This window comes from Pituophis catenifer, unplaced genomic scaffold (genome assembly GCF_029215685.1).
Source record: "Pituophis catenifer annectens isolate HBS135680 unplaced genomic scaffold, rPitCat1.0.hap2 SCAF_6, whole genome shotgun sequence".
NCBI lineage: Eukaryota > Metazoa > Chordata > Lepidosauria > Squamata > Colubridae > Pituophis > Pituophis catenifer.
Window position 1 is genome coordinate 73,621,585 of NW_027256886.1, and position 15,221 is coordinate 73,636,805.

At 38.3% G+C, this 15,221-nt stretch overlaps 1 protein-coding gene across 2 annotated transcripts in view; it reads left to right on the forward strand.

Moving 5' to 3' along the window:
- MICU1 (mitochondrial calcium uptake 1) overlaps positions 1-15,221 on the forward strand; it is a 167,604-nt gene that overhangs the window by 64,364 nt on the left and 88,019 nt on the right. For both annotated transcript variants that reach the window (XM_070945103.1, XM_070945104.1), the window contains one exon: positions 14,534-14,648. In XM_070945103.1, the coding sequence (XP_070801204.1) occupies positions 14,534-14,648 (115 nt within the window). The remainder of the gene's footprint in view (positions 1-14,533; positions 14,649-15,221) is intronic.

Genomic DNA, 15,221 nt, shown 5'->3' on the forward strand with positions numbered 1-15,221 from the left:
AAGTTGCTGCTTTTCCTTTAAAATCTACAATTGTTTGAAAAGATTGTGGCAGATGGTGTAGCTTATCAGGAGAAGTAATTATTTGTGTAACCATGTCTGTGCCTTTTACAACACCCAGAAGATGAAATGTTAGCATATATATTTAGTAGATTTGTTCTCCAGATAACTGGGCCAGCTGCCAAAGATATATTGGAATCTCAGGTTAACCATGAAGTCAGCCATTAATTTTAAGTGCCAATGGTTAATTGGGTTAATTTGCAGTTCTACACTGAGGTTATTATCAAGGAAAATAGGTTCCAAAGGACCATCTGTTTCCCCAGCCTAGTTCCTGAGGTGTTTTAGGGTACAGTTACAGCTTAAATTACCTTGATAACATTAATAAGAGCAGTGGTGGCGCAGTGGTTAGAATTCAGTATTGCATGCTACTTCTGCTGACTGCCAGCTGCCCAGCAGTTCGAGTCTCACCAGCTCAAGGTTGACTCAGCCTTCCATCCTTCCGAGGTCAGTAAAGTGAAGACCCAGATTGTTGGGGGCAATATGTTGACTCTGTAAACCGCTTAGAGAGGGATATAAAGCACCGTGAAGTGGTATATAAGTCTAAGTACTATTGATGTCTATTATCCAACATGTGGAAGACACCAAGCTGGAGAAGAAGAGGAATGATTGGTAACTTTGTGTTATTAGGAAGAAAACATGGCCTTTTTCCTATAAAAGTTGCTTTATATCTCAAACTGGAGATGATGGTGGAGGGCAATCTGGCTGCAACATCCGTCACCTCATTTTGACAGGGTTGACCCAACTGATCTGGTTGGCTAGGTGGTTGTCCCCTTCCTACCTCAATGCTTCGTGTGTGTTCTCTCAAAGCTGCATGGTCACTGGAAGAGGACAACTAGATAGAAGAAAATATGAATCTTTGTTCAAGGGCGAATCTATGACCTGTTGCTTTCTTCTTGGCTCTGTTGAAACTTGAAGGCTTCATTTTTGTTGGCATAAATTGAAAGTACTGAACTAGACTATTCTATAGATTCCTTCTGTTATTGATATTGTAGCAGGGCAAACTGATAAATACCATTGATTTCCTCCCCTTTATTTGTTGCTTCTAAGGAGTTCAGCAATACCTGACTAGGTGGCTCAAGTGGCTAAGACGCTGAGCTTGTCGATCAGAAAAGGTCGGCAGTTTGGCGGTTCGAATCCCTAGTACAAGTCTCCTGTGTGAGCAGGGGATTGGATTAGATGACCTCCAAGGTCCCTTCCAACTCTGTTACTGTTAAAAATTCTTTCTTCCTGAAATGTTAACTTGCTATTCTTTTTATTCTGTCGTTCCTGCCATTATGATGTACATGATGTTTTTTGTTAGTTTATTTTTCCTATTGTTGTAACAAACCTTTGCTCATTTTCTTCCTTTTCTTCCTAACCTTTACCCCTCTTCTCAGGATTTTTGGCAGGTACTGACTTCTCAGCATGTGCTTTAACCAGTTTGTGCTTCAGATCCCATATCCACCCCTTTTAAAAGGGACAGCATATATATATATATATATATATTTATACACACACACACACACACACACACACACACACACACACACTCTTACCTTTATCTCCATCATCCCTCTTAAAATAGAAGTTTTCTTTACTTGGATTGTGCTACTTAAACAAATTAAAATATGGGCCTTTCAAACTTTTTTGATAGAAAAAAAGTACTAAGGGGAATTCATTGCTAAGCTATTTCATATACAGTACAGGTTTTCCCCCCTTTTTTTCTTTTTCGTAAAGTCACTCGATGCCATTTCATCACCAGGCTTAACAGCTTCCTGGATGCATTTTATGAACATGTTCTATTCCTCAGCCAAATGAAATAATAAATTTTTCTTTACGATGAGAGAAATAAAACACGTTGATTTAAAGTATTGAATATTTAGGTCCTGTAAAAAATAGAAAGAAAAGAAAAATAGGAAAGTTGATTTAAGGAACGGGGCATGTTCCTTAAGAAACATTTTTCCAATATAACAAATTTCTATTATCAGTTTCCTTGAGATAATAACTTTAGCTCCTTTGACACATTTTTTTCCTCCACAATTTTTTCCTGAGAAACAAGCCATTTGAATTAAAAAGAAGACATGTTTCGAAATCCACTGTTGGTTTTTAAATTGCATTTCAAGACCATCCTATCATAAAAAATGGCTCTCAGTAAATTATGAAAGAATTAGTAATAAGCTTTAGAGAACTGTGTGTAGACTCTACTTAAGATTACGTTAAAACAGAGGTGTGCAATTAATTTTCCCAAAGGGACACATGAGAAACTGAGGCAGTTGTGGAGGGCCGAATCATGTGTAAATTGAAAAAAAATAGTTGTCTTCAAAATGAAACATTGGCCAGACAAGGATTGTCAAAGGGCCAGTTGTGGCCAGGAGCTGTAAAAAGCCCAGGTCCACATTAAAAGCTGTTTTGCTGTTAATATTGTCTTTTTAAAAATGCAAATAGCATTAGCAATTCTGCTTCTATTGCAGAATTAAATTAGCCTTGGAAGTACAGTGGTCTAAGGCACCCTGTTATTAAGACTAGCTGCCTGCAATTACTGCAGGTTCGAATCTCGCCAAGGCTCAAGGTTGACTCAGCCTTCCATCCTTTCTAAGGTAGGTAAATTGAGGACCCAGTTGTGGGGGTAATAAGCTGACTTTGTATAAATATACAAAAGAATGAAGGCTATTGCTTAGCGCATTGTAAGCCGCCCTGAGTCTCCGGAGAAGGGCAGCATATAAATCAAATTAAAAAAAAAAAAAATTATCTCTTCGGCTTTCTGAACCTGCAAGCGTGAGATTTCCTTCCAGTGCAAATCCCACTTTCAGAAATGGGGTTTTTCTTCAATAGTCATTCAGATCCCGGATATCACCCTTCCCCAGTCTTCCTCCAGTAGCCAACGCTAAAGGTAGTCCTTGACTTATGGCCACAATTGGAGACAGAATTTCTGTTGCTAAACGATGGGATCGTAAAGCGTGAGTCATAAGACTACATCCCTTAGCGATGGCAATCCTGGCAGCCTCGGTTGCTCCAGATGTGCATGTTGTTAAATGGGAAGTGGATGTGAGTTCCAGGTAAGGAATACAGGTGTTGAGGGAATGTAGGTTCAGGGGGGCCAGGGAAAAAGCATGTAAAGTATGTGCATGCATGTGTGTAAGTACAGGAAGACCGAGGAAAAATTACATTGTGGCTCAAGGATTTCTTTGTGTGCCATCGCTCTGGGGCTGCAAGACGTCTTGAGCTGCAGCTTCTCCTGGAAGCCTCAGCTGTCCTAGCCCAGTGCCAGCCACAGTCCCACCCCGCTTGCCACCCTGTACTCTAAGACCCCTGTTGCCCTGCACTCCACCACACTAGCTGACCTTTGCCACCTTCTTGTTCCCACTGCTGATGAGGCATGCCCAGTCTGCCCCTTCATGAATCCTCTGCTGGCCACATGAAGCCATTATTGCTAGATCTCGCAAGGAATCTGCCATGGATAGACCAGGGGAAGAAAGCCTTGTGCGACCAGCAGCTATCTTGGTCAGCAGAAGGAGAAAGATAATGGCAAAAGTCAAGTAGGACTTCAGGAGCCGTAGAGTGTAGAGGGCCATAAGGACATAGATGGGGGGGAGATAATTGGACGGGGTAGTTGAAGTGCTCCAGAAGTTATAAATGTGGGTGGGCGGCCAAGTGTCCAAATTGATCATATTACGTGGGGGTTGCTGCAATAGCCAACGTTGGGCATAACGAATCAGGATCATTCATAAAGTTGCAACATAGAGGATTTTTTTCAAACTTGTACACAAGAATCTGGCCAATAATAGTCAGCACTGAATTGATGCTAGATAAAAGTTAACATAATTCAAAGGAGGGCTGGCTTGGATCTCCTGTAGCAATATAAGGACTCTAAACAGATGACACATTTAACTCCGCCCTTCAGTTCTGCCTGCTCTTTTCCTACAGCCATAACTTCAAGGACCATTAAATGAATGGTCATAAGTCAAGGACTACCTATAATGACTATCCCCCCCAAATGAATCTTTAATGACCCTCTTAGAGTTCCTGCTTTAGTTTCATCCGGTGATTGTAGCTGAAAGATATTAAGGGAATTTGGAGGAAAGGCAGAATAATGACAGAAATATGTTTCTAACAACATTCTAGAACAGGGTTCAGCAACCTTAAACACTCAAAGAGCCACAAACACTCAAAGAGCAAACAGTGGAAGTCCACTGTTCAATTCTGGAGCTAACTGGAAGTCCAGTTCCTCCACCATAGTTCCTCCTTGCATGGCATCCTTTTTCCTCTGCTGATCGGAAATCTGGTTTCTCTCCCCCCCACCACTACCATAGAGTCTCCTCCTAGCATGGCGTTATTTTTCCTATGCCGACTGGAAGTCTGGTTCTCTCCACCATAGAGTCTCCTCCTAGCATGGCATCCTTTTTCCTCTACCTGTCCTAACTGAAAGCCCTATTAATTGTGGAGCCGACCAGCGACAAGGAGCCACAGCAGAGGGATGAAAGAGCCACATGCGGCTCCAGAGCCACGGGTTGCTGACTCCTGTTCTAGAAAGCTCTCTAGCTTTTACATTTGCTAACATTTATGGCTGGAGTGCACCTCTAATAGCTTTGAGCATTTCCCAGAGTGAGGTGTCATAATTCCAAATTGTATTCTGAGTTCTTTCAATTGACAAATGTGTCTATCTGTGGAAGATTTCCCCAAGGAGGCCTTTATAACATGAAACGTTACATCCTAAGCAAATAGGGCATTTTATAACAAGGATGATATTCCCTTCTTTGGCATCTGTACTGACAAATATTGAATGCGAAGCCTCATGTAGGCTCTGGAGAAAGACTTACCCTGAAGCGCGCTTCCCTTGTTTGCCCATATATCATATATGAGTCAGTTTAGAATACTGATAATTCTCTTTTTTTCTTTTCTGAGGTAAAACTTTTGGTTTTCTTTTGAAGAAGTGTTAATATTTTTTTTCACCATTGATAAACCTGGAGCCATGTTTTATTCTGAAAACAAACCTACTGTTCAAATGCAATGCAGGAAGCTACCACAACAGCTTTGCTAAGCAAGCACCATATTATAAAATAAGGTAACCTTTATTGTCATTTTTTTAATGTGAACACACTGGCACACATTAAAAAACGAAATTCTGATGCCCGCTCTCAAAAGAATCCACCCAAGCTAGCAACACTATCCAGGACAAAATGCTTTAACCAAGTTTATGTTGCAATGATTTCTCACATCCCAGTTTGTTATTAAATCTAGCTTCATGTAATCCATTTTAGGCTCTAAGGAGCGAACATTAGCAAACAAAATACATGCTAATGACACTCATGAAACATCGGAGGGTTTTTTTGCATGGAATCTTACGTAGTTTAACATCAACCCTGTGAAATTAGCAAACTTTCATACTTCTTCAGCAAATCTCCTAGAATTGGATTTGGGATAATACCCTCAGGGTTAAACATTCTAAATAATCCTCCTTTCCATCACTTGTTTGGGAAAATAGGAAAAAAAGCTATAGGAAAAACAAAGGAAGTCCAGTTGCCTTTTGGAAAAAAGACCTTTGGGACAACTGGATGACTGAGAATCTCTATAGACAAGACATATAAATATTCTTCTTTAGTAAATGATGCTGTTGTCTTCTCTTTGCTGGAGACACTTCTTCAGTCATAGATTGTTTCTTGGCTATCTGTTGTATAACTAACACTTAAGAAAATCTTTGCTACATGTGGTGCACCCTAACCAGTGGTGGTATTCAGCTGGTTCTATCATGTGGTGAACCGGTAGTGATGGTGGCGGGAGGCTCCGTCCACCTGCTCGGATGTCATCATGTCCCATTTTTGATGCTTTGCTCATGCGCGGAAGGTCCTGCGCATGCGCGGAGGTGGTGCGTGCGAGCGAGTGCGTGTGCGCGGTCACATTTGCGAACCAGTAACGAAGGTAAGTGAATACCACCCCCGACCCCTAACATTTCAATTTGTTCTTATGAGCTAGTACACTTGTAGCTCTTTTTTCAAAATACATCCAGTGGCATCTCTTCATAAACACCACAGAGCAATGAAGGCAAACGACACCCGTGTTATCAATAAACCATTGCCTCCCTGACTTAAAACTTTTTGTGCACTATTTCTGTTGCATGAAGATACATTGATTTCGGAAGAGTAGTATTCTCCGAGTTGCAAAATTCTATACCGCACTTACAGTGTACAATGAAAGAATAAGTACCTGAAATGATTTGAAGAGACAAATGCGGACTGTTTCTGAATATTGGCGATCCACCAGTAATGAGGAATACCAGATATATGCTGTCCCTTTTTAAAGAGGCTTTTTCCTTCTTGCTTTCTTTAGAAGGACTCATCCTTGCTTGCTGGGCTCCTGCTGCCTGTGGAGGGGTCTTGGGATATTGGTGGCTTGTTTTCCTCTGGACAGCAGAATGCTAGCCTTCTAAGTTCTTGCATTTCAGGTGCAGCTTTTTTAATGGCGATGGTTACTTGATTTGTTACTGGGAAAGGTATCCATGCACATTTCTCTTTCTAGCCTCTGAAAACCCCCAGGAACACAAGTCTTGCTCGATGCATCATGAGGTCAATTTTACGGAGGAAGATTGCACATACTGTTCTTAAAAAAACAAAAAAAAAGCAACAGTTCTCATTTTTCTCACGGGAATAAACACGTTTCCTTGGCTCAAATTATAAAAATGTGCACACTATGCACATTTTTTTGGGGGGGTGGGATCGTTCTGATTTTCTAGGTTTACTGTACAAAGAAATTGCAAAGCGGTTTTCCCCACTGAGGCTGCGGTATTTCATAGAAATGTTCATCTCCATACATTTTTTTTTAAAAAACCAAAATCCTATCAATTTTTCTGCTAATGTAAAACATGCTTTTTAGTTAGCTGCACCACCATGTTTACTGCACAATCATGTTATAATTCAGTAGTGCAGCCCAGTAGTTGTCCAAAATAAGCTTCATTACCCATGTAATGGGAGTTTCTGGTATCTATAGCAGGGGTGTCACACTCAGTTTCCTTGCGGGCTGCATCAGGGTTGTGTTTGACCTTGGGGAGCCATAGTGGGCGTGGCCAGCTCAATGTCACTCGTGTCTGGGCGCTTGTGGTGGCCCGAGCACTCTGCCAGTGAAAGTGGGTCCCGATGCCTCCTGCAACCCTGTGCCAGCAAAAATGGAGTTTGAGCTCCGTTTTCACTGGCAGAGGCATTGCGGGCCGGTCCTTCACTGTTTCTAGGGCAGCTCCATGGGCCGGATCTAAGCACTCGGCCTAAGGATCCGGCCCCCGGCCCTTGAGTTTGACACCCCTGATCTATAGGACTGCAGTCTGAATTTAACATGCGCTGTTTGATCATGTGTGTAAAGTTTGGGTGGGGGAAAATGAATAATTTCTCTATTTGACATTTCCAGCTAATTTTTCTCCTGGATTTGTTGACACCACAAAATAGATTCAAATAATCATCAGTTAAGTTCCTTAATTCCTTTGGTAATTAAAGATCCCACTCTTTTTTTGAGACTCTCAGATTGAGAGTCCCAGAACCCTTTTTGATACTTAGGTTTGGAAAATTTACTTTAATAAAATGTTTATCAGTGCCCTCAATATGCTTATTTACACAGACAAATCTAGATCATGTTATTCTGAAGCCACAACGGTTCAAGTATCTTGGTAATGAGCAATCCAAAGAGATTTCAAAGCTGTACATCTGTCGAAACTAAGGGATATTAAAATATATTTGGATAAAAACCCATTAGATAACAGCTTGGAAAGGATAACTATTGAGGCTGTGCACAGTGTGAAAATTATTGGAAAGTGCATTGGATTTCACATGGACATAACATCTCTCTGTTATGCATTAAAGCAGCCATCTGTTTCAAGCTTCCATGCAAACCTGTAAAAAAAAATGATGTTGCTGCTTTCAGGAGTTGCCTCATTAAAATTAGATTTAACCCTTAACCACAGATGTACTATTTCGGCTACGCTATTACAGACACAAGGTCATAATGACCTTAGTAGCAAAAAGACATTTGATGTTTTCATGGTTGGATCTAAAAATTGATGTATAGAGCAGTAAACCAAAAAAATGTATTGATCTCTATCAAATCCATATTGCCCAGGTCATTTTTTGTTTCTCCATCCTTGAACTTCAATCTTTCTTCTCTAATTTTTACATTGGTCCACTGATAATTGGCGCTAATAATTTCTTTAGACAATAATTTCCAAATCTACGGGAGGAGGTCAATTTCTGAGATTTCTAGCTGCTGGCTGTAGTCCAGGTAATTGCACAACAATATTGTGACTAGCGGTTCTGGATCTATTGCTTCCAAAAGGTGCAGAAGACCATTTGAATTTGTTCTTGCCATATAAATTATTGCACAACGTAGATTGTACTTGGTCATCAATTTCATTGGGAGCTTCATCATCGCTGGTGTCAGAATCAGCGGCGGCAGCGGATTCCTCATCGTCCATTACAAAATTTTTGTCCCAATCCGATTCCACTTCCCTCAAATCACTCTCTGCTTCTCCATACCATTTTAGAACAGTTTCTTTGAAGTTTGGATCACTAAATCGCACTTTTTTTGGTGGAAAACTTGGCCCCAACATTATTAAAAAAAAAACCTTTACCAAAGATCTGCAGTCAATATGACCGAAACTCAAATTCAAATGCCGCTACAGAAAACACCAAACAACTGATGCAAGCGCTACATACACTCTTATTGGTGGGAAAACAAAAGTTATTCGCAACCGGAGTGGTCCATTTCTAAAAATAGGGGTGTTCCAAACATTTTGGAAAACTGTTGTGGTCAGTATGACCGCAGGTCTGTGATTATGGGTTAAATTGATATGACCCTTAAGGCAGACAGAACCTTTTTTTCAGGTTTGCCAACATGCCTTTAATGAACAGTTGAAATTGAGAACCTGGAATGTTTCTTCCCTATAAAAATGCCCATCCTAGCTAATCCAGTTTTACTTTGTAAATACACAATTCTCTTGGCCTTTAAACCTTTTTAACATTCCCCCAACTCTGGTCTGAGAAGCAATTCTCAGTGGGATGACTTGGTGAAAGTTTACTTACATCCGAGTAAGTGCCTGAGAGCCACAGGCTGCCAATTAAAAGGAGATTATTTGAACTTCTGTGTACATTATGCCAATTAGCAAACCTGAGAGTGGTCAATGGGGATTGAAAGAGAATGATATTACAACAAATACAATACGCAGAATCTTAAGCATTCATGTTTTTTCTAATGATTGTTCAGCTATTGTAATCCCAAATAAGGCAGATGAGACCAAACAAATTACCTAAATTGTTAAGATGTATGCAGTTCTGGCATACACAGTATGATACACAGTACACAGTACATATTGATGGAAAAACAATATTGATTGCTTAAGATTATCAACTTGTGTTTTTTTTTAAAAAAGTATTGAAGTGTAAATATTAATGGCATGGAAAATATCACTGAGCATTCGCTGCTTTCCTTCATGATTTAAGACAAATGATCAGTTTATAGTCATTCTCCATTTTATAGTAATAGTGTCCCCTATATCTCTTGGTATACAGACATTGTTCATTAATTTTTTTTTATATTATTATATTGAAGTTAAAATAATATAATATTTGAGGGCTAGCTGGGTTCTTAAAAACAATGCTGGTGTCTTTGAATTAAGATGATTATCTGTTTATAGTTTTGATGTGCTCTTACTGACAACCTGCATTCAGATTTTGTCCAAACTAGACTAGATTACATCCAGATTTCCAAAACAGGAAGAAGTGGGTGGGGATTGCACTTTTCTTGAATTCCTTCTAGTTCTTAGTAGCTTTTACTACTGTATTGTGGTAGGTAACAATTAGACTATCTTTTCTGGAACAGAACAAAGCATTGTAAGATAATGGAAATCAGAAAACGCTAATTCTTTTCTTCAGCAGAAACTCTTCATAGGCTATAAGCTTCCTTCCTTCCTTCCTTCCTTCCTTCCTTCCTTCCTTCCTTCCTTCCTTCCTTCCTTCCTTCCTTCTGCTATTTTTTTCTTATGTGATACTGTCCTTCCTTCCTTCCTTCCTTCCTTCCTTCCTTCCTTCCTTCCTTCCTTCCTTCCTAACTAGCATGGACAAAGTTGTGTCCATATTTTCTTTAAAGCCAGAATTTAAAAAATTAATACAGATTCTAATTTAATGCAACGTATTCCCTTCAGTTTAAATATGTATGCTCAAAAAAAAGAAGAAAAAAAAGCTGGAGACATAGATAAGCATTCAAAATCTTGCTTATTAAATGCACACTGACCAAGGGTATATTGTAATGGGCATTGTTATGGTGATTAATAATATTAATGTGCTACAGTTCAATTTCTGAAATTGAATTTGTGGTACTAGTAAATACAGCGATATAAATAATTATTTGGCATGTTTTTTTTTTTTTTACATTCGGTGTTTCATAATTCATATATTTCAAAGCATATTACTAATCTCTGTGCTTTAATAAAGCCTTTGCAATCTTACGTGCTTGGCTCTTTTTATGTGATGACCGAGCTGTCCATAAATTGCTAGGTTAAATGTGGCAATCCTATTTTGGAATTTAATTGCAGCTTCAAAATCCCCAGTTCTTTTTTTCCTTGATACAGAAGACAATGATACAGCTATATGTGTAAATATACTTTGTGATACCATATAGTATATACATTATGCCTTACAACAATCAGATGTCAACCTTCTGTTTTAGAACATACGAATACATTAGTTGTCACTTTGACAATCGGGCCTTTAGTGGTCTGTCTTAACACATTTGTTCTCTTTTCCTGCCTGGTCCATACACAGCAGCCTCATCAAAATGTGTTTGCTTTTTATTCCTCATTTAATTAAAGGTCTAAATCAATGTTTCCCAATTGTGACATTTCCAGATGTGTGAACTTGGAATCTCAGAATTCCACAATCACTCATTGATTAGAGATGGTCATTGATTAGAAGTCCGAAGGTTGAAATTTACACATCTGGAAATTGCCAAGTTTGGGAAATATTTATTTAAATCCATCTGACAGAAATTGAACCGGTCACCTCTTTGACTATATATATGTATTGCAGTAGAGAGAATATATGCATTACTCTTACATGTTGGTATATATACTATTCAGCTGAGCAGTATGGTGGCCTAGTGGTGAAGACACTCGCTTCCTACTTGGAAGGTTGGGAGTTCAATCCTAGGTAGCATCAGGTATTTCTCTCCTAGGGCACAAAGAAAAAAAATCTACTGAGAACTCTGCGTGGCATCAGAAAGGGCATCCGGCCAGTAAAAGCTCAGCTCCATCCAGTCGCCCTGAGTCTACCCCGAATTAAGAGATTACACAGGGTCGTAAAAAGGGAGTTGGTATACTATTCAGTTGCACTGTGATTATTTCTAGATGCTTGTACCTTATCGCTAGAGTAGCTTTCATTTTTCTAAGAATATTATTTTAAATTCTAAATGGATTAAATCGAATTACTTAGTGTGACAATGAGCTTCAGACAATATTGAACAGACTCAGCTGATTTGGGGAAATATAAAATTCTTCAGTAAGCCAAACTGGTTGTTGTTGTTTTTTTAAAAAAATAATCATCACATTTTTGCAATAATGCTTCCATTTTTACAAATGGGAATTTTATAAAATAGTTAATTTGATAACAGATAGGAATGAATTTGGAATCCAGGTGCAAAGAGGACTTAGGTAGGTAGAGCAGAATGTACTATTAGTCTTTCTGATGTCAATGGCAAGTCATTAAGAGAAGCCTAATCTACTTAGCATTAACTACATGTCATTTACTACTACTACTACTACTATATCTACTACCACTGCTACTACTACCACTGATTATACCATACCTGCATGCTTTGCTTTTTAAATAACTTGCATTTGATTCAAGAGTAATAATGCATTGTGCTGGAATGATAGTTGGGGAAGATGGTGTTGAGAGTCATAAAACACATTCTTATACAAGAGAAACTGGTTTATAATAGAATGTGTTTGAATTGCTGACATGCCTGTTGTATTAATCTATTTCGCAAAACTGCATCAAAGGTGTCAGAAGCTCATTCATTATGATATTTAGAGCTCCATATACAAAGTGGATATTCTTAGCAGTAGCATATGAAATATATATTGTTACTACTCCTAATGTAAAGAAAGATACAGAATGCCATAATAAAATTGTAAATGATGACTGGGATAAATATTGTTTGGGTCTAACGTTTTAGAAACTGAATGCCTTTAAATGAGTTTAAAATCTTAACTAAAGTTCTGTCTCTCTAAATCGGCAATCTATATTTCAGTGAAAATCAGTCTCATTTCAGTGGAACTTTCTTTACAAGTTAGAGTTGCATGCCAAAGCGATACTAAAATGACAAGAGATGGGAGTAGTAACAGTATGATTGCATCATCTTGAAATTATAATACTGTAAACAACAGAGTTCTGATTTTAGGTACAGTTTTCATAATCTTAGAGAACAGTGAGTCTCAAATCTTTTTCCAGATGTTGTCAATTGTATGTATAAATGTTGGCCATAGAATATCCTTACGTAGCTTTCCCTGTTGATTTTGTCAGAATAAATATAATGACACCGACAGATACCGACAGAATATTTGTAGTTCAACTATAAACTACATATTTCTGGGATCCTTGGTGCTCTCTGGGCTTGGTTATCTTTTTGCAGTTGTTTCATTACCCACCTAGGTAACATCATCAGTGCTAGAAGAGAGTGGGCAGTTGCTCTTTTTTATACACTAGTAGCTTGCCCTGTCAGTGTTGATGGGGGTGTTTTGGTGGTTCCTTTGTTAGGCTGCTATTTATCGTTTGAAAGCCACCAAGTTCAGAGAACACCAAGGACTTCATAAATATGAGTGAATTCTGGTATCCGTATTTTGCAGGATAAGTACAACTTTGCTACTTCTCACTCCCTAAAATGTTTTCACTAAGAAGGATTCTTGTTATGAGTTCTCCCTTGATATTTTGGCATTCCTAAGTAGCTAGAATTACTGAAAAAGAGTTTGGTGATTATCCTTTCTCTCAGGATGATTACTTTATTTTATTATGGCTTCATCTCCAGTTCTGGTACTTCAGGCAGAAATAGAATGATAGCATCAGACGGCATCTGAAATCTCTATCTCAGTTTCTAATCAATGCCTCCTCTACATTTCTTAATTATGACTGTTATCGTTTCAACTGTTTCTTGCTCTCCAAATGCAACAGATGATGATGTGAATGTGCTTTAAGTGTCGTTGCTTAACAAATTGTCTTTCCTTTATCTCATATATGATGGGATCCTCGCTAGACAGAGGTAACAGATAGGGGACAGTTGTATAACTGCACCCCGGTGTGTTGTTGATGGTGTCTTTTGTTCCCTAATACTGCTCTTAAATTTGTGCTTGTGATTTATGTGCTCTCGTGCTTGCATGCTTCATATACATTAACCACAACTCACTTGATCTTTTTTTAATATTTCTACTTCTTCTCCCTGTGTGCGTGCGTGTATGGTGCTTGCCTTCTAATGTCTTCTAATACTTCTGAAAAAAAAACTAACTATTTTAAAATGATAAAACTCAGCCTCTCTAACCCAATTTTTGTATCTTTTTTTGGCCTTTAAAACTTCAGAAGGCAAAAACAACTTAATAGCTTTCAGTTTACTAATTAAATCTATGGATAGAACGAGAAAGAAAAGAAATTGTTGGATCAGAATTGCCTGCCTGCATTACAGTTACCAACTGATGATAAACTGTGGCCTCTTAAGCATGACACTGAGATTAGATTTGGTCTTTTATCTTTATTTTCATTAGCGGAATCATTTCCCAGTCCTGCCGTTAAAAAGAGTTTTTGCATTATGTATGCCTCGCCAAAAATCATAGCCAAGAGAAATCCTTTAAATCACGTCTGCAAAGCTTCAAAGCTAGTTGCAGTTTTGCAGTTTTAGAAAATACGTGGTACTATTAATTCTGGTTTCCTGAAATGTTCATATAGCATAGTGCAACACTGCTATTAAATTCAAGTACTGTAACCTGCTTCCTATTTCATAATCAAATTAAGAGATGGGCAGTATTTTATCTGTGCATAGAAGTATAAAAGCTCTCCAAATCAACCATCAATAAATTCTATCTGGTCACTATGTATTAAAAATGGCAACATGGAAACTTTAAAATGCCTACTAAGTTAGAAGGAAACAAGGCATATTTTGATTTGCCTTGGATTGAAAATGTTAATAGCACGATCCTAGCCTGCTCCCTTAGAAATAATTCCTGTATTCAAAAGGATTTAGACTCAAATAAGGAGTGAAATGTATGTAAAAATATAGATAGAAGAGAACTTGGTTTTAATATTTTAACCCCCAAAAGCCCACCTGACAGATTTAAAGGCTGGAAAGGTATCTGAATGGTAATAGAAGGGATTTAGAAAATGAATAATGGCAATAATAATAGAGTATTAAAGCTGCGGTCTGTTATTAATTAAGTCTATTTTTCCTCTCTTGGGATTGTGGTATTCATAATCTTTTCAAATAGAGAATTTCCCAGGAACGTGAGAAGTTTGCAGATGAAGACAGCATCTTTTATGCCCTTGGAGAATGTGGCTTGATTTCCTTTTCTGATTATATCTTCCTCACAACAGTCCTGTCAAGTAAGTACATGTTTTTATTCTATACTGTTTCCATTTTAGTTTTTTTTTCTTCTAAATACAGAAAAACAGAGTTAAACACCATCGGCATTGACAAAATCACCATCAGTCAATTGCAAAAGGCAGCTTTGCTTGGAACAGTTTACATTCTGCGACAATTACCTCAATGGTTAAACAGTATCTGCCTACCCCAAGTCCTTGGGAAGGACTTGATGGGTGGATAAAAATGTCAAATGCAGTTTAGACATCTGGCTGATTGTGCAACGCGCCATAACAACAATGTTTTTTTGTGATTTGATCATGCTCACAGTTGTTGTCAATGTGCATTCAACTCTCCATTTTTAGATGATTTCTTTGGGTCCCATTTGTGGTTGATGTATATCAGAAATGAACAAATTCTTTTCTTCTTTCTCTTGGAAACATTCCTGTTTTATCAATTTTGGATTTGGCTTCAGTCCTCTGTCATTTATCTTGCTATAGAAAGAGCAGCACTAATTCGGTCTTGTTGAGAGTATTCTGTCTTGTTTCTCTATCTTGTTCTAAGTCATTTGGCTTGGAAAACTCCACATATTCTGC